Here is a 27,143-nt window from a genome sequence, read left to right on the forward strand (position 1 = left end):
AATTCTAGATATATGCATTCTAGATAGTAATTTAGTAAAAAATACATTTTTTTCCGATTAAGCTACGTTGTCTTTGAATGGTTATGTGAACTGCAAAATTATCGATATTTCTTTCGTTCTTCACTGCCACTTTCCCCAAGAAATTAATGGGTGGTGCGGAAGACTATTACGGCCATTTTTCTTTGAACAGTCTCTAACTGGAGATTCAGCATTGGTGTCTCTATTTAAGACATTTTGACTTGCCTAAAAGAATAGCAGAAACTCTGCCCAAACAGGATATGATAGTACTATGTGGGGACGCAAAATTAGGCAAAGAACCAACTTTAATGCCGACAATAGGTCAGCATAGCCTTAAAAATATATGAAATGACAACGGACAAACACTAATAGAATCAGCATCAGCTAACAACATGCTGATAAAACTCTCGATGTTCCCTCATGAAGACATCCGTAAACAAACCTAAGGAACCAACGACCAAGTGAGTCGTAAGAAGCCTTAGAGAAGTAGACGGAGATACAGATTATTTTCTGGTAAAAGCCAAACTACAAATCAGAATATCGAGTCCTAAAAACCTATTGTTAGCATATGCAGATGACATTGAAATCATTGGAGACTCCACACCAACAGTAAAGGGTATCTTTAATCGCATAGAAAAGGCTACAAGAGAAGTAGGACTCAATATTAACTAACGGGGAACAGGCCAAATATTTGTACATAAACAGACAGGGGCGCAGAGATAAAATAGTACAGTATGTAACAATACTAATAATTTTGAACTAGTGGTGTGTTTCAAATATCTAGGAGCGACAATTACTGCCGACAAAGATGGTACACAGGAAATAAAAGGCAGAATTCAAGCCGCAAATCGTATTATCTTCTCTCTAAACAGCTTTTTGAAGTCCAAAAGCATCTCAATACCTCAATACCTCAAAGGTGAGAGTCTATAAAAGCATTATAAGACCAATAATCGCTTATCGATGTGAGACATGAACAATGACTAAGGCTAATGAAGTAAAACTTGGGCGTTTTGAAAGACAAATTTGCAAAAATGTTTGCTCCCCACCAAGATCTTGATAGCAACCAACCAGCACCACATCAGGACAAATGCCGAGATTAATCAGCTTTATGGCTGCGGGGATATTGTCAAAGAAATTAATTCCCAGAGCCTAAGATGGTACGGGCATGTCCATAGACTACAAGATGACATACTGACGAGACTGGTATGGGAGGAGAGGCTGTCGCGAAAAATGCCACTTAGGAGACCACGCTGGAGATCAAAAGACAACATCACAGCAGATTTCACGAAAATTAATACCCCTCTGGACACGAATCTTTTGGAGGACAGGGAGGTCTGGAGGAGCTTAGTGCAGTCAGCCAAGACCCACCCTAGATTGTAGAGCTACCTTCTGTTGTATTGTCTCTATTTCCAATTCCATTAGAGCCTGACTCTCCTGAGGGACAACTGATTTTCCAGCAAGATGGAAAAATTTCATTATTGTGCGAATTGTGCGTACATTTTTGAACGAAAGCTTTCCCAGTTGGTGGATAAGAAGGAGAGGACCTATTGAATGACCTCCTATATCGTCAGATTTAACTTTGATAGATTTCGTTTTGTGGGGTGACTTGAACTCGGAAATATTTGTTGACTGGCCAAACAATCTGCAGGAGTTGATTTCCTCGGATATTGTTAAACCGTAACTTGCACATATTTTTTACATTTAATTGTGTGGTTGTTCTTCGTCGTGAAACAAATCGGTCTTTTTAGGACTACAGAAATTTGAGAAATTGATAGGTCCAATTGAAAATATCTCCACAAATATTCATATTAAATTTTGCACCTGGATTATACTTAGAATTCAATGGAGAATTCAAAATTTAAATAAAAAGCAGGAGTTTCTAGTTGTCAAAAAAAGTTGATTGATTATTGAAATAACTTATTTTTGGACCAGTTTGCAAATAAACTTGGAAGGGAAAAAATCGCTTCAAATAAAAACAGATAATTCCGAGCTTTTTCGAAAAGCTTTCTCAATGTAGATAGATCCAGTTCAGGTCTATTTCAGTCAAGTCTCTTTCCATGCTGGGTTTTCTGGTAGGTACATGTTGAGCACCTAAGGGCCATTTTGTAATGTCAAATTTGTACCCTCAAGGAGAAAACTTCTGTCCTAAGTGAGGGCAAGTAGGCATTTGCAGGAGCAATGTGCAACATCTCTTTTTCATTGACCGACGGTCATGATGTCGAAGGGGCCAACGGCAATCAAGGGTTTTTGTTGCGAGAATTACTGAAAGATGACGATGCGTTTTTGTCTAAAGCGCCGTCAAAAGAAGAAGTAACATCTCGAAGATTAACAAAAGCGGTACTGTATTGTTGCATCCTCAGCAGCCTATGGAGATCGCAAAGGTCAGAGAATACCTTAGCCAGATGGTGTGAAGTGTTAAATTATTTTTATGTGTGAGTCTCACAAATTGAATGGTGGATTTTCAGGTTGATGAAACGAATTAGCTGGAAGATGGATATGCACAAGGAACTGATGCTGCATGTGTATTCAGAGGTACATTGTTGATGAACGTTTTAGAGGCCTGATAGTTGATGGATTGCAATGATTATTCATCTGATTAGTGATGGATTTCAGTGGAGTTTCGCATGATCTAATTGACCCATTAGACACCTCTCGAATGCGTGCCCCTAATAAGAATCCATTCGAAATTATTCAACATTCCGCGGCTAAGAACCGTAATAGTAGGCGTAGAGAGAAAACAAAATCAAACCGCGAGCCGAACCACCTGTGGCCGACCGTGATGAATGCTGATTGGCTACCGCCGCTTTATCATTTCCGTGCGCGGGTCGCGATCCTCTTTTGTCTATACGCGCGATTCTTTTGTTTCTTCGTGCTGGTTCTTTTGTTTGCCCGGAAAGGTACCGACCTACAGCGCATTTTTCCAATCGCCGCTGGCAGTTTCTTGGCCATTGTCATCGATCGGTTTGTTTGTCACTTGATCAACCAACTTCAGATCGTTTGGTACCGATTAGGTTGTGGATGATGCTACCAAACCTCTTTTAAATGGTAGGAAAAAATGACGGACATTTACTCGATGTTCCCCGACTAAGACAAGGTCATCACAGGTTATACTGGGTGTCGATCTGACCTGTGCTGCGTGTACAGTCGATAATTATTAGTCGATTCTCAGAAGGCTGCTGAAAAGGTCACGAACACCATACAAAGTCGTGGTGAGACGTGACTCGAATGTGACATTAGTTGCTTGGTCAATATTCAATCGCTTACCTGGTCGAACTGATAAGTATTGACCAGCTGAAGCTGTTACGGCTTCTGCCCAAGGGAGGAACTAATAGTAGATTATTTCATAATTGGAGTGTGCTCGAAACACGAAATTCGTTAGCATGATAATTACTAATCTGTTCAATCCTAGCTTGAGGGTGTTTCCTTAAAGCTTTGGCTTCTTGTTGAGTGTTTATTTAAAATAGGGCTTCATAGTCAACAATGATTCTTAAAATAAACATGTGACAGGAGAGAAGCCACAGTCTAATTCGCAGTCTGGCCCTATAAGCGTCACTGTTCTTCTGGTCGACTGTATTGAATATACGAGGGTAACTCAGGGACAGTGTAAAGTTAATATAATGTACATGAATAAAATATTGACCAAATTGCTGTTATAAAACCCGGTAACAATCAAAAGCCCATTCAAGAACTTTTCAAAAATTGACTATGACTCAAAACCAGAGCTTTTCTCGCATATAGAACGCACTGTGAAGCCATCACACAATGCACCCAAAAGTGGAGGTCCATATCCATGGGTTTCTGAAAAATATATGCAAAAGTTAGAGCTGTTAAACAACCACAAAATAATATCGCAAATAAAAAAAATCTCGAAAATTCCCTAATGATCACTCAAAATAGAAACAAAATAGAAACAAATTAAGATTAAAACGCACTATGTCCGACAAAATGCATACAACAAACAGGCACTGCCTAGTTTGACTAATTTCTGAGGAAATAACTTTGAAAGTCCACTCTGTATGAACACAAAACACAGAAAACTAACAAAATTCTAAAAATTTCCTTAGGATGAGTCAAAACAGAAACATAACACGTACTTTGCCCTACGCAATTTATGGAATTGTAACTCTTTCACAATGCAAGCTATTGACCAAATAGATGTGAAATTTCGATCTGCCTAATCTTTGCGAAATTCACATCCAATTTTACAAAATTCTTAAAAGTTGGGTATTGATGACTTAGAATTGAAGATTTTGAAACTTTCAGATGAATGTCTGCTCAACAAAATACATGCAAAATGGGCTCTTTCGTTTAGTTACTTACGAGTAAACAAATGTCAAACTGCGACCTGCAAAAATAATCTCGCAAATCAAACGTGATTTTGTGAAATTGTTAAAAACTCCCTAATTATGAAAATATTAACTTTCTGTAGTTGTATAAGAGACGTGGCCCTACAAACAGCATTAAAAACTGAGTTTATCACTTCTTCGCCAGTTACACAGAAAATAATTGCTAGTTCCGGCCTGCTAAAACCACCACGCAAACCGCGAAGTTTTTTAAAATGTCCTGATGACGACTGAAAGTGTCGAAATGCTTTGCACTTCTAGAGCAGATTTTGATCTGAGAACTGGATGGTAATTTGACTCTCTAGATTTCCAACTTTCTGAACAAATAAATGCGCTCAAGCTGCGTTCTGCTTAAATATCCACGAAAAGCCCATGCGATTTTGAAAAATGCCTGAAAACTGCTTAACGACGCCTGAAAATTTAAACTGTTGAGACTTGTAGAAAATACTTTGCGCAGAACAATACATGCAAAAACGACTCTCTCGCTTTGTTACTTCATGAGTAAATAAATGCCAAACTCCGACCTGCAAAAACAATCTCGTATTCCAACCGCAATTTTGCAAAATTGTCAAAAATTGCAGGATTAGAACTGAACATCGCAACTTTCTTCGGTTACATAAAAGACTTTGCGCTACAAACTCCCTAAAAAACTGAGTTTACCACTTTACAAGTTACAGAGAAGATAAATGCTAACTCCGGCCTGCACAAACCGCCACAAAACCTAGACACAATTTTGAAAAATTTTTGAAAATTGCCTGATGATCATTGAAAGTCGAAACGTTTCGTGCTTATGGAGCACGCTTTGAGTTATAAACCTCAATTAAAAGTGAACTTCTGTGGTTGCAATTTTCAGACAAAATAAATGTCAAAGGACGATCTGCTTAGATATTCGCGAATATCTCATGTAAATTTGAAAATTTGTGAAAATTACTTGATTGTGACTAAAACTCGCAAATTTCTTCACTCATACGAAGGACTTTGTTCTACAAACAAGAATCCAAAATTTAGTTTTTTTAGTAGTGAGTTACAGAGAAAATATATTCTATACTCTTGCCTGCAAAAACGACCACGAAAACCATAGACAATTTTGCAAAATTCTTGAACATTGCCTGACGATGACTGGAAATTGAAGCCTTTTGCATTTGTAGACTAGGCTTTGATCTTGAAACCCATGCAAGTCTGAAAAATTCTTGAAAATTTTCTTGTTATGACCAAAAATTGCAACTTTCTTCACTTACATAACGAACATTGCCCTACAAAAAAAGAATCTAAAATTATTTTTTTCCCTGTAAGCTTCAGAGAAAATACATGCTATACACTGGCCTAAAAAACGACAAACGCCCTATACGCTTTGAAAAACTTGTTGAAAATTGCCTGATTATGACTGAAAATCGAAGTGTTTTGCAGCACTCTCAAGCGTTTCAACTTCCTGGGCAAATAAATCTCAAACTGCTTGCTTAAATATCCGCCAGGAAAGCGACTGAAAAATTATTGGAAATTGTCTGATGGTGGACTTTTAACACTTGTAAACAACATTTGTCGTTGATAAATACATGCAAAAGCAACTCCCGACTATGCTATCTAAAAATCTATGCTAAACTCCGGCATGCTAAGACTACCACGAAAACCAATCCCGATTTTGAAAAATTTGTCAAAATTGCCTGATGATGCCTGAAAATCGAAACGTCTTGCACTTATATGATAGACTTTGGACCATAAAATTGATGTAAAACAGATTGTCTAGCTTTGGAGCTTTCTGAGCAAATAAATTTTAAGCTATGTCCTGCTTAAATAATCGCAGAAAATTGCCCTCTGTAGAAATTCGAAATATTTGCTAGTTAAATAGAGAAAAGCAACTAAACAGATATAATTAAACATCTTTTTTCTCATATCCCAGTACATGTGAAAATTAGGTCCTAAAAACGCCGTTATTTTGCAACTATTTCTTTAGCTAGAGATTGATTCGTAAACCGTCTTAACAATTATTAATTTTTTTCTTGAACGTTCTAGTCTGTAAAACTAACTGTAAATTCTAAATGTCTAAAATCTCACTTGAGTTTATTGGCCTATTTATTCTCTAGATTTGTTTCATTTGTAGTTTTATTATTGTTTGGTGTATTTAATGTTTTTTTCACCTATTAAACTACAGATGTTGATATAATTTTCAAATTTTCCTACATTGTGTTACTAAAATAGATATTTTCGCTAGTTAAATTTCTTATTGCTTATAAAAAGGTCGATGCACAAAACGAATTCAACAACACCAACATTTCGTATTTAATTGAATCGTATCTGATGAACGTCCTATTGGCTATGTGAGTCAGAATTTACTATCGGAGTCAGTGATGTACGAATTTTTAATTTGTAAGTTTCTTATAAGTATAAGAAAAAAATGTGTTTTACTCAATTAGATCAACGTGAGGTGCATTTATTGCCCCCAAACTAACACCATTTTACAGTATCTTTTAAACTCTTCCAGAGCCGATAAGACCGAATTTGAATCACCCTGTACCATCATACCGCATGTGAATTAATTATTCGAAAACACTAAGTACATGTTAACTGTCAGCAGCGGTAAATGAAATATTCAATTTATTAAACGACCTCTTTTGAAGATAACCGAGTGAGCGGTAAAAGGTTCTGCACAAATATCATTGGACGAGTGAAAGACACCGTAAATCTTAGGCCTATTAAGCGAACCTATTAATTTTAAGTAGCGATGGTGATTCCTTTGGAAAACATATGTCATAGTGACCATTAACAATTTAATTAAGGAGAACAAATGGTGAAAGTAACATTTTATTGCGTTTATAAAATACGAATTTTTTTGGGTTGCAGCGGATCCAGCCGGCTCAAATGAAAACTTGGAAACCACAATATCACCTAGTAAGGCTCTGCGACGAAAACGGATGGACAGAACTCCTTCAAACAATAATGGAATATTGTCTACATCAGCATCGGATTACAGTTTTCTGGCAAACGCCAGCAGCAATGTAAAAAATGAAAGGTACTAGTAGATTTTTCGAAACTAGAATTAACATGTAATTGATATTTTTTTTGTTTTTTTTTTCTTGCTCAGACTCAGCCCGAGTACTGCCGAAAATTCATCTGGATCTCATGGCGTTACGCCTAGCTCAAATACTCATAACGATACCATATCGTCGGCAGATCCTATGGCTTTAGTTGGTAGAGATTGTAGTAACTATATTCGTAAATTAGCTGCCAAATACAATAATGCGAATCCTAATGAGTAAGTATCCAATTCTACCAATCAAAAAGTGTTTTCTGCCATTTTTGACCTGACCTCGTACACTTATTCTGCAAATGGCATATTATTCCACAATGATATTTTAAAGAAACTTTTGCGTTAAACATTTTTCTATATCGCGTTCAAAATATACGCTCATTTTGAAATTCACAATTTTTTTTTCTTGTATCGCTTACGCCTGAGAAAATGTTCAAATTTTACCATTCCAAATTTGACCTGAAAAGATTATGTGACACCTATATGGTATAGGTGGTTTTTCCATGAAAGTGTCGCAAATGGTTGGTCGCAAAAACGGCAACCACACAATACATTTTTTCAGAAGGTAGAAAGATATTTAAAAGAATTTCGATCAGTGGTGATCAAGATTATCAGTGGTGATCAAAACTTTGTAGGATCTGTAAACTTTCGACCATCCAAAATCGGATCGGTACAATACTGGGAAACTAGGAACAACCCCCGATTTCCCTAGTTGTACGCGAAGAACTAATTTTAACATTTACTCTATTATTTACGTCAGGCTAATCGCTCCATCGATATTTCTCATCGCAAATAATTTTTTTTATAGAAGCTGATTATTATCTTATTACTGGCCAAGGAAATACTGAAAAACTCCGGAATACCACCGAACTTTCATAGTTTTACGCACATAACTAACACACAATCTATAATTTGCGCCAGACTAATCGTTCCTTGGGTATTTCTCATCCCAGATAAAAACGTTTTCAAAAAAGCGGATAATAACCATGTTACTGGCTAATGGAATACCGGAATCTTGGATCTAGGGGAAAATACCCTATTTTCTCGTGAATTTGCCGACTGAAGAAATAATTTTTAGGACTTTCTTATATTTTTCCTTTATTCCACATTACGTCAAGTATATTCGTGCCAAATTTCATCCAAATCAGTTAACCCAATCTTAAAATATTAGGTCTACGAACAAGCAAAAAAAAAATTCACTCTGTGCGGCGTTAGCTGTAATAGCCTCGAGCCATTTAAAACATCAGACATTTTTTGCACCTTAAAACATCGCCATTTTCTTGGCAATATCGGGCTCTCTGATATTCTCTAAATAAACAAGATGTTCTTGTTCCAAGTCGATATCTGTCACCGATTTGGAGATATTTCACATTGAAACCTCTAGTGATTTATTGAACTAACTAAATTCGGATAAATAAAATTGGCTTAAATTGATACTTTCAAAGTGAGAGAAATGGGCAAAATTCGTTACGGTCAGTTTCGCGTCAGCTAAGTGCTAAAAGAAATATTTTTTTATAACTTTTTATATAATAACTTTTACTTTTACGTTTAATTTATTGAAAATGCTGCATTAACATAACATAATAACAAATAGTTAGTGTTTATTCGTCAGAAAGTTTTTAATGAAAATTCAGATTTGAGCCCTGTTTTTTACAAAAAAAATTTGAGGTTAATAATTTTTTTTTTGGGTGATAGCAAAACTGGTTAACGATCTTTTAAAAAGAAACGAAAAATTTATTTACATTTTGACAACCTGTGCTCGGAAGCTATTAACTTTCGTATCAAGCAAATTTGCCTGAAACGCAATGTTTTTGTCTAAACAATACGTATGTCAGTGTATTTTGTAAAATTAGTTGAGGACCACCCTGCATAACTATTTGAACAACTTCTAAAAAAAGACTAGCATTTATGGTTAATCGCCTTAAAAATTTTAGGTATCTTGTAACTTTTTTTGAGACCCTCCGTATATAGTTCTACCCGCAAAAAGAATAGCAAATAAAAAATTAAAAAGTGCTATATTCTTCTCTCAGAAATCGAGCTCATAACACCCACAGCAGTTTCTGAGAAGCTACTAAGGTTTCCAAAAAAAAACTGTGAAAGCTACCAACTTTAATCACCCTGTACATTCTGAAAAATTCAGCAAAGTCCTAGGCGGCATCAAATTTTAAAGGCTCCTGCTCTCTTAAACATGGTATAAATTAGCAGTTTTCGATACATGGGCGAAAAGTGTCGACGTCGTCTCGTGTGTCAAGCGCCGTCCTCGTTCAAAAAACGCAACTTAATATTTTAAATCTGACGTCAATGTCATTTTTGAAATTGTCACGTTTTACCGTTTGTAATTTTTCAGAAGAGTACTTTTGTAAGCATATACAAGTGAAATAATGAGTGTTGAAAATTCAAGTGCTGCTTTCACGGTCTGGTGTTCGTATAAGTTGCATATTTTGCATAAAATTTGCGCTATTTAAAAAATCGTGTTTTGCTGGTGGCAACATCGGTGAGCGCAAAAATAGATCATTAGAACAACTTTGAAACTGAACTCGTAACAAAGTTATAATTTACAAATTTTAAGTAAACTTTAAATTATGATCAATAGTTGTCGATAAACCTACGTAATTAATTAAAAAAGCATGTCGGTGACTTTTGAATGAAAATCCTTTACAAAATATAATGACAGTGATACCTTCAATTTGTCACATTTACTTTTGCGCACATGTGTGTAAAAGTCGGTGCGTAAAGTAAAATAAATGAACAGTAGAGAAAAGTGCTTCTTTATGATCATCGCTTCTGATCGAATAATGGCACTTTGAGGTTCATTCGAATAAAAAATAATATAAAACCATGTTTCAATTATTTTTCGTTTGCAGATACTTTAGCAGAGTAAGAAATGGATTACCACTTAGTATAAACCATCGAGCAAAGCCCCCATTCAGTCCATTGTCGTTTCCTGCTCCACTAATGCCGAGTTTACCACTCCCAACAAGTACCAAAGAAGCTGACGTGGCTGCAAGGAAACCGGAGTTTCCGTCGTTAATAAATCCATTTCTTGGATCACCGCCGATTATATCAGCATTTATCGATATGTCTACAACCAATCGCTTATTGAGCATGGCCAAACTTGCAAGGGAAACTGAAATGCAGGTATGTGAAAAAGACGAAAATGTCTGAAAACGCGAAAACGATATGGGACAGTATAACAACAACTTGCCATTTTATGCCAACGCAACAAGCCCCAGTCAAAAGATTCCTACTAGAACCTTAATGAAGGCTTAAGTACAACTGAAACGTTCAACTTTCAACTCGAATAATTGAACCGAAACCAATCATTCTTCAATTCCACCAACTTTCGACAGTAACGGTCTCCACAAACATAAATAATTGCTGAACATGACAAAACAATCATTGACTAGAAAAAATCGAAATCCATGTCTGTTCTGATTGCGGGTTTGGCCCTTGATTGAAGCATTTATTCAGGTCTTCATCAAGGGGCTACTCATCAAGGAGTAGCTGTCTTCGATTACCAAGGTGTTGCCTTTCGTCGGTTTTCCAAAGTACACGTGAATTCTTGTCCACGGCTTTTGGGCTTCCGGCCAAGGTTTGAGCGGCTCTTTGACAGAGCTCGCCGCTGACTGTGCACATTTGGAGCAGGATTTGACCTTGCGCTCAATGTCGTCAGGCATTCCAGGCCAGAAAAAATGGCGTCGAGCAAAGTTTATCATCCGCCGAATATCAGGATGACCACGATCAAGCTGCTGCCAATTCGGAGTCATTCCTATTCTTGTCGGTCCATCCATTCTTGACTCTTTTCATAACTTTCTGAAGTATGGGACTGTGCTGAGTCTATTTTCCGAGAATTTTCCTGCCTCTTTGCGATCCATCGCACCCATTGTGATCGGGGTCAGATCAAGGTCTGAGTGAACCGCGGCGATGACCTGCTCCATCTCGGGGTCCAGAGTGTCCTGACGGGTGTCCAGGATGAGGAGCGAGAGGGCGATTGCTTGTCCATATTCGTCGGTCTTATCGAAAGTCGCATCCGATCAAACAAAGAGCCCAGCGTCGTAAACATGCACCGTTCGCTGAGTCCCTTTGTGTTACTGGTGTTGAACAGTGCCAGAAGATGACAGTGGTCGGTCTGTAGGATGACATGTATTCCCCACACGAACTTGAGAAAACGTGCGACTGCGGTGACCAGTGCCAGTTTCTCCTTCGCGATCTGGCTGTAGTCCTGCTAATACTTGGTGAGCTTTTTGCTCATATGAAAGACCTTATTTCTTGTTTCCATCCGATTACCTATGGAGCATGACTCAACCTCTACCAGTGTCACATGCATCGGCTACCACTATGAGCGTCTGGCAGGCATCGTAGTGGGCGAGAAGCAACGGTCCAACGAGAATCTTTTTTATGGCCACGGAAGAATCCTCGTGTTGCTGCCTCCACTTGAACGATACATGTTTACAGAGCAGGTCTTCTAACGGCGATTTGAGTCTGTAGAGCCGATCAACAAACTTTCCATAATGGTTGGCCAGGCCTAGAAGAGCTCGTACATCCTTCCTTTTGGTGGGCGGGTCGGCGTAAGTTTTGGTCACTCCTTGGTCACTGACCACGATTCCCAGGTACTTCACCGAGGGGGTGTAGTTTTAGCACTTGGTGTAGTCGTTGGTCATGCCCCTCGCGGTCTGGAGCCATGATTGGCATGTCGTCGAGGTACACGATCACACCATCAATTCCGGAGAAACACGTCTCTACAGTACGTTAGAAGATGGCCGGAGCTGGCTTGCGTCCGAACACGAAGCGATTGTACTGAAACTCAGTGTGTGCAGTGATCGTAGTGTGCCGTCGGCTTGCTTCATCGAGCAGAAGCGGATTGTAGTCGTTCGAGAAGTTGAGTTGACTGAACACTTTGTTCCCACTGAACTTGGCCATGATGTATTCCATGTGCGGGATGGGATACTCGTCCGAACATTATTCTTAAACGATCGGTATACAATTTTCGGATTCACTCTAACTCACTCACTAACTCGCTACGGAGATTTATAGTCTATATACCAAGGGTTCTAGTCAGGCAGTTAATGTTCTCGACATCACAATAATACCAGTCCTAACCTGGAATGTTCTCGACATCATAACAATACAGTCCAAACCAAAAATGGTCTAGAATACTCGCTCGGCGGTAGAACTTCCGGACCCAACAAGTTTCGTGTAATAAACAAAATAAATGAAGATCAACTGAAATCAGGATAACTACCATAAACAATGACAAACTCACTTTCACAGTGCCCTACTTTGAAACCTTGTGCTTTGTTAGCTTTCAACAATTGGCCTTTATTGTTATATTTGATTTTTAAATGTTTCCGTTTAGGAGCTGTTCAAATGTATTAAGCGACCAGAACCATCCGGACCCATGGACTTGTCATCAGCAGCACCTGTCCCCAAAAGAGCACGTTCAAACACCGTTTCCATGAGTATGTCGAGCAGTAGCATAGGGACTCCGCCCAGTGTGCCAAAAACGCCGGAAAGTCCATCTCTCCAAGAGGATATTAGTGGATGGTCCGTGGAAGACGTCGCAAATTTCCTAACTGGAATTGATATTTGCGCCGAATACGCACCGGTAAGTTCACTTTCAGATCTAATTTTAATGGTATTGCATATTGGAGGACCTTTATTTATCAAAAAGATGGAGAACTTTCTTTTATTTTAATGAATTTTTATGCGAATTTTTGTTTTGGTATTTGCTGAGCAGATTAACTGATTTTTAAAGTACCGGGTGTACAGGAAGCACATGATCAAACGAATACCTCGACATTCTTTGGCTCAAATAATGTTTGCATCCCATGACCCATATTTGAAAAAAAAAAGTTTTTTTTTTTTAATTACATTTTGGAAGATTTAAGTCAAACTCGCTGTAAATTTTTTCTGATGCAGCACTCATATTTTCATGAAAAAAACCGAGTTGACCTGTTTAGGGCAAGTGGTGAATTCTGCTGCAAAATTGTATTCTTGGTGCATGGATTGGCACAAAAATTACCTGAAGTTTTTATTTCGTCACTAGCATCAACTCATTTTCATCATCAATTAACATGGTCAAAGTTTTAGGCGAGTCGCTCTTTCGAAGCGATTTCGTTCGAATCACGATCCTCAGAAATGCGGTGAAAAGAATATTTTTTTTTGGATGAGCGCAGTAGATTTATCAAAATATGGCGTTCACGACGAAACAAATCAACAGCAAGTTTTATAAAAATATTATGACCAGAATTTACTTAATTGAAATTTCGTAAATTCAAAAAATTTACGAATGTCGTGAAGAAGAAGGCGAAGAAGATGAAAGAAGAACAAAAATAGAAGAAAAAAATGTTTCGCTTTTCTTGCTACTTGACCATGTTAGATATTAACTGCAAATATCGTGATACAAGGCATAAAATAATTGTCAATTTAATCTATCAAATGCGTTTTGAATAACCTTTTCTAATGAAGACGTGACCGACATGCTCAAAGTATTAGGGTTTTGCGAAGACAACTTGCGGGAAAGCGTACGCGTTTACGCGGCGCATATTTGCAGTTAATGTCAGCATTGTTAAGTGGCTAGAAAACAGAAATATAATTTTTACGCAAAACTGTGAATGTTAAAGGATTTTACAAAGAGTACAAAAATGTTGAATAGGGATTCCTGCATCCACTTAAAAGAAATCAGCTAATTCTAGCTACGAAATAAGAAGTTCTGGTGGGTTTTGTACTAAGTACACTCAATAATTTACCACTTGGCCAAATCCGATAAACTGGGTGCTTCATCATAAGTTTTATAAAAGAACAAATTTACCGCGAGTTTTTATGAAGATCCATTATGTCAATCTCCCAATATTGCAAAAAAATTAATTTAAGTTTTGCAATTCAAAGAAGTTAACGAATGTCTAAAATTGTTAACAGGTGAGAAAACAAATGTTTTTTTGCGCAAAATCCATAAATGTTACAAGATTTTGCAAAGAGCACACAAATATGAAGAAGGGCATCATCTAAAAAAAAAGCAGTGGTTTCCAACTACGAAATAAAAAGTTCTGGTAGTTTTTGTACCAAGACACCAAGTATTCCCCACTTGCCCAAAGTGGATGGAGTCGGTTGCTTCATCAAAACATGAGCCTTATATAAGAACAAATTCACAACGTGTTTTATTGTTTATATGTGCGATCTTATCATTTTCCGGAAATTTCATATTTTGTTCTGACAAACGTTGACCATCAATAGCAGAGGAGCCAGACATTTTTTTGATTAAACTTTTTAAAATTAAATTAAATTAGGCCTGATCGTCTCCTTTTGACCCAGAAAATATCAGTACCTTTTCCGTCATGTGCTTACTGGAACACCCTGTCTGTAACTGTTCAAGTAGATACGACAAGTGCAAGTCGTTCATTGAAAAGATGCAAATGCTGATCAATATTTAAAAAATGCATACATTGATTCAAGTGATTTACCTGACGTAGTAAATCAGCATTAGATCCTCAATATCAACCATGCAGAAGCATAGACTGAACGCATTTTACTACTGAATAATTCGAAATGAAACAAACGCATACAATTTCGGCTTTTTGATTGCTGATGGAACGCTTAAAAGTTCCCATCCATCAAAATGTTGACCTGATTTTAAAATATTATCCTTTTTCCAAGCTCGGTAATTTTAGCAAACCAATCCGTCCACATACGTTCATATTGATTGATGTATGCTAATAATACACCCGGTTTGAGCAGTGAAAATATTTAACTTTCCTAGTAGGTTGTTTTTTAACTACACCATTACTGGAGAAAATATGATAAAGCTGGACGGATGAACTTGGCAAATATAGACACTGTATTAAGTCGAAAGATAATAAAACCTGCAAATGCCATTTAGCAGATCAACAGAACTGATTGGGCCTGTCCCAGAATTGATTAATCATTTCTCGCTACCCATTATGCAGGCAGCGCTTTAATCCACTTTTTATTAAGTATTTATTTTTTATTCAAATATCTGAACAATGTGATTTAAACAATTATGTTAATGAAACGTGTAAAGCGGTGGCTCACCGTTCGGTAGTCCCCACAACGGGAAAAAGAGATAGTTTTTGATTGTTGAAAGGATACTTCAGAAAGGTGAACAAGTAGTTTGGCGAAATAGAATGGGTAGTTGACCTTTCGGTGATTGATTATCTGTTTTTTTTTCGTTGGATAATTGATCCTGACGGTCCAAAAAAGAATTCGTGTGCTGTTATCTCTTGGAAAATTATGTTTAGAATGCAACGATCCAAAAAAGTCGAAAAATCAATAGTGTCCGGCAGCTAATAACAAAAGAGATAATCGTTTTCGATCGGACAACCGTCACGGCCTACTGGAGGCGAATCGGCGGCCGAAACAATTGAATATCGCGACCGCAAAGGCGTTCCGGTCGATGCTGAACGATGCTTTGCCAAGATACCAGCAACGCTTGTTTTTGTTCTTTTGGACAATTGGACACTTGCCTAGATTTAGTGCTTAACTTTTTATCCGGTACCATCTCTGTTTCAATTCATTCATTATTTCGTTATTTTATTTTATTTTATTTTTTCAATAATTCCGCCTACCTACAAGTGAATCTAATTATTAATCAAGCGAGTAGAACTTTTCAGAATGCTATGGAAAATAATTTATTTCTGATGTTTTTCAACCACGAGTGCCTACGTTGAGTAAAAATAATCGTTTTCTGTTTCAAAAAACTCAGCATTTGGCCCTTCCTGGTTAACAATGGGAATATGCGTCCAAACGGTACCTACAATCAGTAACAATAAGTTGTTACACTGTAATGTTTGGACATCGAATTTTCGACTGGATTAAAAAATCCTCTAATACTCTAAAAATGTCCGATGTTTTGACTTTATTCGGGTCGTTCCTCGAGGCTGGAAAGACAGATAAAGCAAATAAATATAAACCACTACAGGCTTTCAAGCCTGGAGGAAGACTTCAAGGAAGGAAGGTTCCAACTTTAAGGAAAAATTAAATTTAAACAAAACACTGGACGGGATGAAATAGGGATGCAGTTTAGGGGTTAATAACGGTTTTTGCAATTGCCGACAAACCGTGTCATGTAAAAGTTGTAGATAATAAAAAAATCTAAAAATTGTGGTAACCTCAAATTAACGGCCAACATGGTAAAATTACAATTTTTCAGTATTTAATTTTTTTCTCTCCCATAAAAGGTTTAATTTACATGAAGATCTGCAAAATTATGTCTTGTTTGGTGTTGAAAAAACATAATTTTTTCCTTGTTCAGAATCCGACGAGTTTTAGAGTTTTGTACATTTTTCAAAAAAACTGACCTTTTCTTCCACGAACATTGTCTTGATATTTTTTTGCAATTCGAAGATTTATAAGTGGTCATAAGAGTGGATTTGAAATACATTTCTAACCATAGTTGCAATACAGCGTACATTTTTTAAGTAATTTTTTTATGATTTTATGTTATTTATTTTAATTTTTTCTACATGGTTTGCGCTACTTACTGTAATCAAATTATTTTAACTGTGATAATCTTAAAATAAAGCAACTTGCATAATGTAAATATAGTCTATTATTAATAGAAATCATGAATAAAATTGAAAACCATTGAAAATATTGAAAAAATCATGACTCAGAAAGACTTTTCAGTTGTTCGCAATTTTCAGCAGTTTAACGATAAATATACCACCAAGTCGCATAAACCATTTTAAAGTAGACATTACAACGGTTAACATTACCACTGCGACCCTTTCGAAATATTGAAAAAGAGAAAGACAATTGTTCGTTGAAGATAAGGGTAATTTGTTCTTATTAGCTTATTCAGCACAAAAAAGACATGCTTGTACAAATTTTTATGAAATTAAATCACTTATGTACCAGCGAAAAATGAAATACGGGAAAATAGGTTTCTCGTCATTTAGATTTAGATTACACACATGAGATTTTTGTATTATCCACAACTCTGCCATTAAAGATTTTCCACTAGGTGGTCACGTTTCGCCGCAAATAGCAAAAACTCGTTATCAACCCCCCAACCTGCAACCCAATTTCACCATCTCCAGTGTTTTCGTGTCTACATTTTATTGATTTTTTTAAGTTGGAATCTCAACAACATTTTCCACCTGGTCCTTGCTTGTTATAATTTTGTTTACAATATGATCATTGGTATGGGCCTAGAGCTTGCAATATACCTTTGACGACCATATATGATACACCATGATAAAAATCATTTTTCACGACGCCCTAAAAGCCTCAAAAGCTCATCAGTTTAATAAAATGCCTCTACGATAATAAAATGGATAATTTAAATTACGCCGAAAGAAAAACGAAGACAGCAAATTTTAGACAAGACTTTTTCTCGATTCGACCTATCGTATAAGCGCTTTCTAGAAAAGAATAATCCTTCTAAATAAACGGCCATCTTATCAAGTACAAACAAATCTATGTGAACAGTCCAGCTTCAACAATACCTCACTTAGGACACATATTCTATAAATATTTTGTTTTGCTGAGAGGTGAAAGTGAGACATCGAGATTCAAAATTATTATGTGAGATTCCTACTCACCAAACTCCATCTGTTTTTCTTGGCTGCCTGGCGCCCTGAGTCTTCAGAACGCCAAGATTCCCTGATTTTTGGTAACACTAACCTTCAGTTTCTCTTTAATGTTGCATTTTTCTAGTAATTTGGTGTTTTCTCAATTCTGTGTGTGTCTGTGTGTCTCAATTCTCAATCAAACGTTAAATAGAATTAATAGAAGAGAAACTTTGTGACTGTTTCGCCCCTTTGAAACACTTTTGCTTCGACTTTTGCACTTTTGCTTCGACTTTTGCACTTTTGCTTTTTCAGTTTTTTCATTAGTTAAAAAATTTGACCTAACATAGGATCGATACATCGTTTAATTTGATCACAATCGACAAATTGAGTAATTTTCATTCATACTCATCTACAGGGTAAGCCAACGAAAATGTCGCACCCCTATTTATGAATCTCTTGGTATATATTATAAAATTATGGTTTATAAAAAAAAAAACGCTCAAACACGTCAACTTTGATTTTTTAGGAGACATCTTGCTGACTATCATTAGGTACATTATACAGGGTGTTTCATAAGCAATATACTACGTCACACTTTGAATTTTTAAATGGAAACCTACTACAGTACAACCAGGATAGCTGTGCGTGTCGGCAATCATATTATATTTGTGCGCATTGGCAAAATTGGGCGGAGCCAGCCAAAGACGCATAGCCTTCGATTCTGTGTACAGTTGGAAGGAAAAGTTTTACTTACGAGCTTGTCTACCCCGACAGCCCAAAACACCAAACTACCACCCTCCCAACCTCCTCAACCCCCAAAACCCAAAACCATCGTCCCAATCACGGCCAAAAATCCGGCCGACTGGACCAAAATCCAGGCCCTCCTATTCACCCACAACATCAAAATTCAAAATTCCAAAAAGAGAAACTCCGGTATCTCTTTTACACCAAATTCCACCGATGAACATCGCTTCATCACAAAACTCCTCACGCAAAACTCCTTCGAATATCATACGTATACATTGGATGAAGACAGGAAACTGTCTTTCATCATAATAGGCCTGGACTCCCACATGGATATCGTCGACGTCCAAAACGATATCCAACATCTTGGCAAATTCTCTACGGCTCCTCAGCTTTCATTTTGACCTGCAAAAGTACACTGAAAAGACTACAAACCCTTCAAAACAAAATCCTACGATCGATCTGTCACGCTCCTTGGTACGTACGTAACAAAGACATCCACAACGACCTAAAAACTGACACTATCCCTGAATTCCTCACCAAAAAACACGACAAATTCAAAGCCAAAGTCCTTAACCACCCAAACTCATTAGTCCAAAACACCTTTAAACTTCCTAGCAATTACCTGGGCCAGAAAACCATCATGGCCCCCCTTAACTGGGATTAGCTCCCCAAAACCCCCACACAAACCCCCCCGCTCTTCCCCCCTTCCCCCTAATCCCAACCAGAGGTGCCACGGGCAACAATCCACTGATTACTTCTACTAAGCACACAGTTAAACTCTTCTAAATTTAAAACTTAAAAGTCCCGAAAAGGGCAGTCATAAAAGAGCAAAAGTTCCAACGAACTAGCTCAAGTAAAATATCCAAAACTTACGAGCTTGTATCTTTAAATTGACACGACATGTCTATATGCACTATCCCGCAGGCGAAATTGTCATTCAGAGTGTACTTCATAGCGTTTGTTCGTTTATCTCTTTTCCCCCGAATGCTTGCTCTATTTACACCCGCTCATCTTTGACAAAGTTAGGCCCGCACAGCTATCCTGGTCGTACTGTACTTTTATGTAATTTTTCGATCCTGCCAAGGGTTTGTAGAAAATTTCGTATAGCATGTCCTATACCCATCTTCAACCGTTTCAATTTTATTTGCGTTTGTTGTTGAAATATTGAGCCGTTCGAAAGTATCGCAGATTACCGTTTCTATGGCTTCCTGTGACAGATTAGGAAAAACAACCAAATCAAATCAAATCAATTGGAGTGCTACGTGTCACAAAACCGCTGTTTCAAAGGCATTGTTTCCCACCGTTTGATTTGGATGGTGCAGAATATTAGTCACATATCCAGAATCTTCAAACTTCTTGATTAATCTTCGCACATACTTATCGCTTATAGTTCTATCTGGATGTAACTGATTAAATAGACGGGCGGAAGCCCTGGCAGAACTTCCATTTTCAAAATCAATTTTTATTATTTCTACTATGATCGAATGGAAAATTTCGTTATAATGAAAGATGTGCTAGGTAAGTTAAAAACAAGTTTAAGCCCACAGTGACACACTCTGACGGCGAATCGTTGTTTTTCCTAATCTGCCAGAGGTAGTAATAGAAACGGCAATCTGCGATACTTGCGAACGGGTCAATATCTCAACAACAAACACAAATAAAATTGAAACGGTTGAAGATGGGTATAGGACATGGTATACGAAACTTACTAGAAACTTGGCTGGATCAAAAAAATACATAAAACTAGTAGGTTTTTATTTGAAAATCAAAAGTATGACGTAGTATCATTTTTATGAAACACCCTGTATAATGTAATAATTGTCAGCAAGATGTCTTCTTAAAAATCAAAGTTGTCGTGTTTGAGCGTTTTCTAAGTCTACCAGGAGAGTCATAAATAGGGGTGCGACCTTTTCGTTGGCCCACCTTGAATAGTCTCAAAAAGGAGTGGAGATTTTAAAAGAAACTGATATTTTATTTTGCTAAACTTTAACTACACACACAATGATATTTGACCAGGAAACCAATACCATTTATTGATCAGTACCAAAGAATTACGAATCCCTAAAGCTTTCTCACAAAGCTTACAAATATGTTATACACGTTTGTTCAAACAATATTTGAACATTTGCACAGAGTCGTTGGGCTTGTGACCGTCTCAATGGGAAATTCCGGCACCAGCATGCCATTTATGGCACATCTCGGGCCATTTACTAATGCGCCCTTTTTCAGTGCTAAAGCTGAAAAGTTCATCTTAACAGGTACTTGCTCATACCGAATTGTATCGCGAGCAATTGGTTTGTTACGATGGCAAAGCTATGCTATATCCATAAGTTAGAATCGAAGACCGGGTTGGGTGCAACTCAAGAAAGGGAACATTTCACACTCCGAGATAGCAATTAGTCTGCATTGTGTCAACTACAATTACGAGCTAAGTGTGATGGTGCGAAACCCAACACAGCCATAATTCAAGATTTGGGAAAAACTCCAATACCCCAATTTACACTAACCCTGTGCCTTTGATTCCACCCCCCATGTCGACAAAACCAAAAGGGCAGAGAAGTCTCGCTATATACAGAGTGTCCGTTTCCAGACTGTGCAACTTTGCTCCAATTTAACCAATCTCGTATCAAGTATGGTTACCGGAATCCCCATGGTTGAGCGCCAAAAACGGACACCCTGTATACAATGCCAAGACACTCAAAGAAGAATTAAGAAGAGTATCCGAACAGTCGTGAGAGTTACAGTGAGATATCCCAACCGAACGGTTATCACAGTCACGTGTTCGTTGCAAAAGGTAGTCACAAATCGGAGTGAGCTACCCAACCGAAAGGTTATCATAGTTGAAAAGAAGTGTGACTAAAGTCAGGCGAACATATTCGAAAGTGGTCACCAAGCACGTCATGAACATCGACAATCCAGCCTCCTATGGGTCGGTCACCCAAGTTACGTAAGATCACAATTCTTGGTTAGTGTAGAGCCATACTGCCCAGCCCAATCACTCACGCTTAGACAATAAACGGTCTTTACCAGCGCTAGTTAGGCACATTTGAATCGGTCGAGCTTTTCTATTTCCTGCAGCTGCTTCCAACTGGTCGTCCCTCAACAATCGCATTGGTTCTTCGAAACGCGGAAAATTCCTTCCCCTTTACTGGTCTTGCATGCCGAATCATTTGGCTTAGTGAGCCAATACATTTTGGTCCTGCGAGCGGGATCATTACATTTTGATCAATCAAGTCGGATCACTACATTTTGATCCTTCACGCTGGATTTCTACATTTTGGTCCTTCGAACCGGATCACTCCATTTTGATCCTACGAGTTGGATCATTACAGCGTTCTTATCATATCTATTATTATATGAAAGCTTGTTATTCCTTTCCTGGGCAAGTTTTTTCAATATATTTTGTAGCTGGCTCTATCGCGTCCTGGTACTTTTCTTGCTTTTTTATTACTTGCTGTATTTGTTTGTCGGTCTAATTTCCGAATCTCCTGTATGTTCTGCTAGTTCAATTTAATTAGCTGTGATTTTTTTAATACGGTCACATACCCTTTTTTAAGTTTAACCCCCGTTCTATGAGTATTCTTAGCACTAATCAACATAATTATTGAGTTAAACGAAAAATACTACTTGTGGGTTCGTCCTGTATACAAAGATGACTAAAACTAGCCTTTAATGGCAAGTAAGAAGCCATGAACCCAATCTTGTCTTGCGGTCAGTTCTTCTGACATTCTGCGGTCAACTACTGCTATGGAACTTCGTGTGAACATGGCATTTTATACTCGAGATCTATTTTCTATTAATTTGCTTTGCATTCACTCGGTTCGCCTTTTTGTTCAATCGAAACGGATGTTGTGACATTCAAGTCATCCCTACGCTACTTTATACCATCAGAAAAAACTTTAATTGGAAAAACCAGCTTGTTTCACCACAGTGCTTAAGGGCCGGTATATTCATATGCGATTAGCTTTAACTGGCAGATAATTAGTTGTTTTAGTGAGTGAACGATGGCAAATTAAACTGTAAAACGTTAGTGTCCATTTGAAATTAAATATTAGTATCACAGGCTTCAAGAAAACATGTAAATTAGAAAATTTATTAGCCTATTTATTAACAATGATTATCTCCTGTTTTATGATTCTGACCTTTTCGCTCCAGTTTCGCTGCTACCTGTTGATATTTACGCTTCGATTAAGTAAACTGTTCACTTGAAATCTGAAATAACAAAGGTCACGGTGCCACTTTATCATAACAATATAATGGTTGAATCGAATTCGAATGGTTGAAAGTGAAAAATTGAATATCCAGATATCAATCGGTGGCACTTAATTGGACAGGTTGCCCTGGTTTGAATCAAGAACAGCAGAATTTTAATCAGTTTTATGTAAATGCGTTTTGTTAAAGGTCGGAGTTGATTGAAAAGAATTCGGGTTATTATGTTTATAGAGGCGTGGTTTATCAAATTTGTATAAACGAATACCATTTATAATAAAAAAGTGTCTGTTTTTTACTCAAAAATGTATGTGGCCTTTACATAATTATCTTGCTCCAAGGACGGTTTTACGGAATTTTTCTTGATATGTTTCATATTTTGTTGATATGCATGTCATTCACGGATCGGTCACAAAAATTATGATTCCTAAATAGAGAAGGAGATTAGCAGCAGAAGATCCAATTTAAACTTTGTTAGTATTTATAGTTTTAAAATAATTCAAAAGTCGATGGAAAATGTACATTTCGGTAGTTTTTCTTACGATGCAGATAACTTCTAATAATTTCTTCGTGCTATTTCTGGTCTTTAAATTTTAGTTTGAGTCGCATAGTAGTAGTAAGTAGGTACTCGTACCGATAGGACGTGTTTTGTGCGTAAACAGTGATTCTTATCATATCTTTTTTTGCACCAAAACGACATATTAATCTCCTAAACTATTCCAAGAATTTCAAAGCAAACATTAAACTAAAATTGAGTCTCGATTTAAACTGCGGTGGTTTTGCTACCGTGTTTTCTTTCTTGTAGGCAATGGGCAAATGTGAAAAGTACGTTTTCTATAAATAAAATAAAGCAAAATGATATATGGAGCAAAAGCAAAAAACATGATAAATAGTACAAAACCAAATACAAAGCCGTATTTAAGATTATGATGGATCAAGGAAACGTTTAACTCACACACAGGAAATAAAGGAATTTTGATAAGAGAAATTAAAAGGTTCTGGTATTTCATTCATCGAGAAAACGTAAAAAGCATTAAAAATTGATAAAAACAATTCTGATATATTGGGATTAGCAATTTTCCATATTTTTACTTTAAATTCATCAACTAGAGCCAAAGTTAAAAAAGCTAAAAAAAAATTCTCACACACGGTTTTACATATTTTTTCATAAAATCTATCATATTTTTTAATATGCATGTGTCATATACACCCGATCCAAAAATATATTTCTGATAAATAACCAAAGATATAAGCAGCTGAAGATCCAATTCACACTTTGTTTTTATTCATTTTTCTAAAATAATCCCAAATTCGATACAAAAATGTACGTTTTTAAGTTTTTTTAAGCTAAAAGTTTATACTTTAATTAGGTCAATTTTGTTATGAAACATACAGAGTGTCCCGAAATTCTTGGTAGGGCCAACCGAAGAACTGAAAATAAGGCCAGTACTTCATATAAAAAAGTTCCGATCTGGCTTCCTTATGGAATTATGGGTCTTCAAAGTGACAAGTTGAAAAATGAAATTTATTTCTAATTATTACACCGTTTATTAGCCGTTCTTGAAATGTTTGTAGCAAAATTAGCTGATAGATACTCGTCTTTTTGAATTAGAAATTTATCCGAAACCTTGTTATTGGACAGGTACCGTCAACATCAACTTTTATATGATATATGGTCAAGCAGTTAGATAGACCCATTTTTATTCTTCAAAAATGGTATGCTTTGGTTTTCTCGATATCATTTACGGCTTTTGAGATAAAACATTTTTTGTAGTTTGTAGTGATAAAACGAATATTAAAAGTGAAAATAAAATCGAATCTTGTTATTAATCAAGTCACTCGGCAACGAGTAATTTGACGTTCCCCTCATCGGCAGTTGAACTCGCGAATTTGTTAATGACAGAAAACATTATTGCCGCTTTGACTTTTCATCAAAAAATTGTACAAGAGTATTTTTTTAATATAATAAAATTCTGAATTTGAAGCAATAATCGTAATTTTCCTTTTATTTGTGTTGTTGCAATTGTTAAGTATTGCAATACCAATCAAAGATGGGACTATTTAAAAATAATACTTAATAACAAAGTTGAAATTCGATCTTCAACTCTCTAGAAATTTTGAAGAGAAATGTTTCCTATATTTTTATCGTACTCTCTAGGTGAGCCCCTATAGCCCCTTAAAAGGAATTAAACCAATTTTGAATCACCCCGTATTTCGATACTAAAACCGTCTCAATACGTTATAATTTTAAAATTTGTCTTTAATGTCTGAAGTTAATCTTTTGAGAAGGCAATCTCACGAATTATATGCAAACTCAGAGTCCGGACATCTTTTCCTTAAGGAGAAGGTTGGAATATTTTCTACATATTATTTTTCGTCTTAAATATCACTTTCTACACCAAACACAATCGTGATTTCTTCAAGATTTTACTCGTTTTGCGGTGCATTTCTTTTAGGAAATGAAAAAATGTGAACTAACGTACTTATCTTTTTCTTATAAATACGAGGAAACAAAATGAACAGAACGCATAGGCCAAACACATGATGAGAAATGTTTTGCAAACCGCAGGAAATCAGTGAATTTTGATAACAGAAATCAAAAGCTTCTAGAATACCAGCAATCTAGGAGCGTTAAAATAATTTTAATGAACAGAAAATTATTGATACATTTGAGAAATTGTGCTTTGCTAAATGCAAAAAACTACGAATTTTTTTGAAAATCTTTAGCTTTGAGCCATCCAGGTATCTGAAATGCAATATCCATTGGGAAAAAATTTGAAGTGAGAAATATTTCCAGCACATTATTCGAACTGGCAGCGACGTGCGATTTTCTTCAGAAAAAGATGGTTCGATCTCATAAAATGCGGAAATCACCTTTAGATCAAGCGGTGTTTCATGATTTTCTCTTGGGTTCTGCCCAGTAGCGAAAGTTTTGATAATTAACGTACCAACTGAGGTGAAACTACCTTTGTCAGACATGATCAGCATCAGATGATTGTTCCAAAAATTCGGAAGAATTTCAAACAATTATCGTTACTTCACTAGGTCAAATGGCAAATGGTTAAAACATCTCTGGATAGACTGTGGTTAATCGCAAAGTAAAATACATTTGAGATCAAGTAGACAACATCTTCAAAGCGATCATTTCAACAACACAGATAATCAAATAAATGCCCAATGGTCATTTGACTTTATATCTAAAGTTCAAGTATAAATACATTTTTCGTCCTTAAGGCCTAAATTAAACTCCTAAGCACCTTTAACTAGTTTACTTCCTACAAAAGTTTCGTTTTTTTGCCGAAAGTGAACCATTAACACAAAACTGAAACATTTGCCTCTTTGGGAAAGTATGGTACCATCTGGCTTATAGGCCATTCTAACGGATCCAAGCGATAAATAAATAAAATTAGAAATGGAATCGAGTATAAATCTAATTAGATAAGGTCGTCCGGCCTTCGTAAAGGCAACGGGTCGTGGCGAATAGATACGAATTGCATTCTGCACACATGTTACATAATCTTGTTCTGCTTAATTTTTGATTTAATAACTCCGGATTAAACTGAACGATTCGAAAAATCTAGCCGAGTTCGCATTAAAACGAATTTTTTTGAAAACCTCCCAACTGTAACCTTGTGATTGGTTTTAATTGCCTCGTACGCGCATCAAAAGAACGACCCAATCAATTACTGTCAACAGTGACAAATATTTACGACTCCCATTTCCCATATTGAGAACGATCTGGTTCTGTTACTTAAGTAGTACCAGCGACCGGTCGTACCACCTCTTGGCCTTTCGCCTGTTAAAGGTAAAAATATCTTCAGACCGATTGAAAAGTAGATTGTTACTCGGATGTCGGATTTATGCAGGAGAAATCGCTTCTAGAGTAACGTATTGTTGATTCATTTATGACATTTATGTATATCTGATCAGGAACGTGTGCGTGTTTGTTTGTTCGTCTGGCTTAAGAACTAAGCGTTTCTAAGCGTCTTCATCATAAGCGTCACATAGCTAAGTGCCATTTATATATATAGCTATGTTCCGCCCAGTATAGGGATTTTTGGCTTTTCACAATAAGTTATGTACTTACAACCCGTCAACCAATCGGCGACGCTTGGGTATACTTCCCATTTGTGGCATAAGCAAAACTTATAGTCCGGTTTAGACTAATGGTGGGTTTATACACGAGAATAAGGATAAGGCTTAAGGCATAAGAATAACGCTTAAGGAATAACAATATTATTTATTTAACTTAAGGAACAATATTATTTTATG

At 36.7% G+C, this 27,143-nt stretch overlaps 1 protein-coding gene across 16 annotated transcripts in view; it reads left to right on the plus strand.

Annotated features, from left to right (window-relative positions):
* Positions 1 to 27,143, plus strand: part of LOC109538193 (lethal(3)malignant brain tumor-like protein 3) — a 145,635-nt gene that overhangs the window by 85,924 nt on the left and 32,568 nt on the right. For all 16 annotated transcript variants that reach the window (XM_019905329.2, XM_019905330.2, XM_048663744.1 and 13 more), the window contains 4 exons: positions 7,200 to 7,368; positions 7,441 to 7,611; positions 10,251 to 10,524; positions 12,743 to 12,991. In XM_019905329.2, the coding sequence (XP_019760888.2) occupies positions 7,200 to 7,368; positions 7,441 to 7,611; positions 10,251 to 10,524; positions 12,743 to 12,991 (863 nt within the window). The remainder of the gene's footprint in view (positions 1 to 7,199; positions 7,369 to 7,440; positions 7,612 to 10,250; positions 10,525 to 12,742; positions 12,992 to 27,143) is intronic.

The sequence above is a fragment of the Dendroctonus ponderosae genome, unplaced genomic scaffold (assembly GCF_020466585.1).
Source record: "Dendroctonus ponderosae isolate FM_Combo_2020 unplaced genomic scaffold, Dpon_F_20191213v2 Dpon_F_20191213_2, whole genome shotgun sequence".
Lineage (NCBI taxonomy): Eukaryota > Metazoa > Arthropoda > Insecta > Coleoptera > Curculionidae > Dendroctonus > Dendroctonus ponderosae.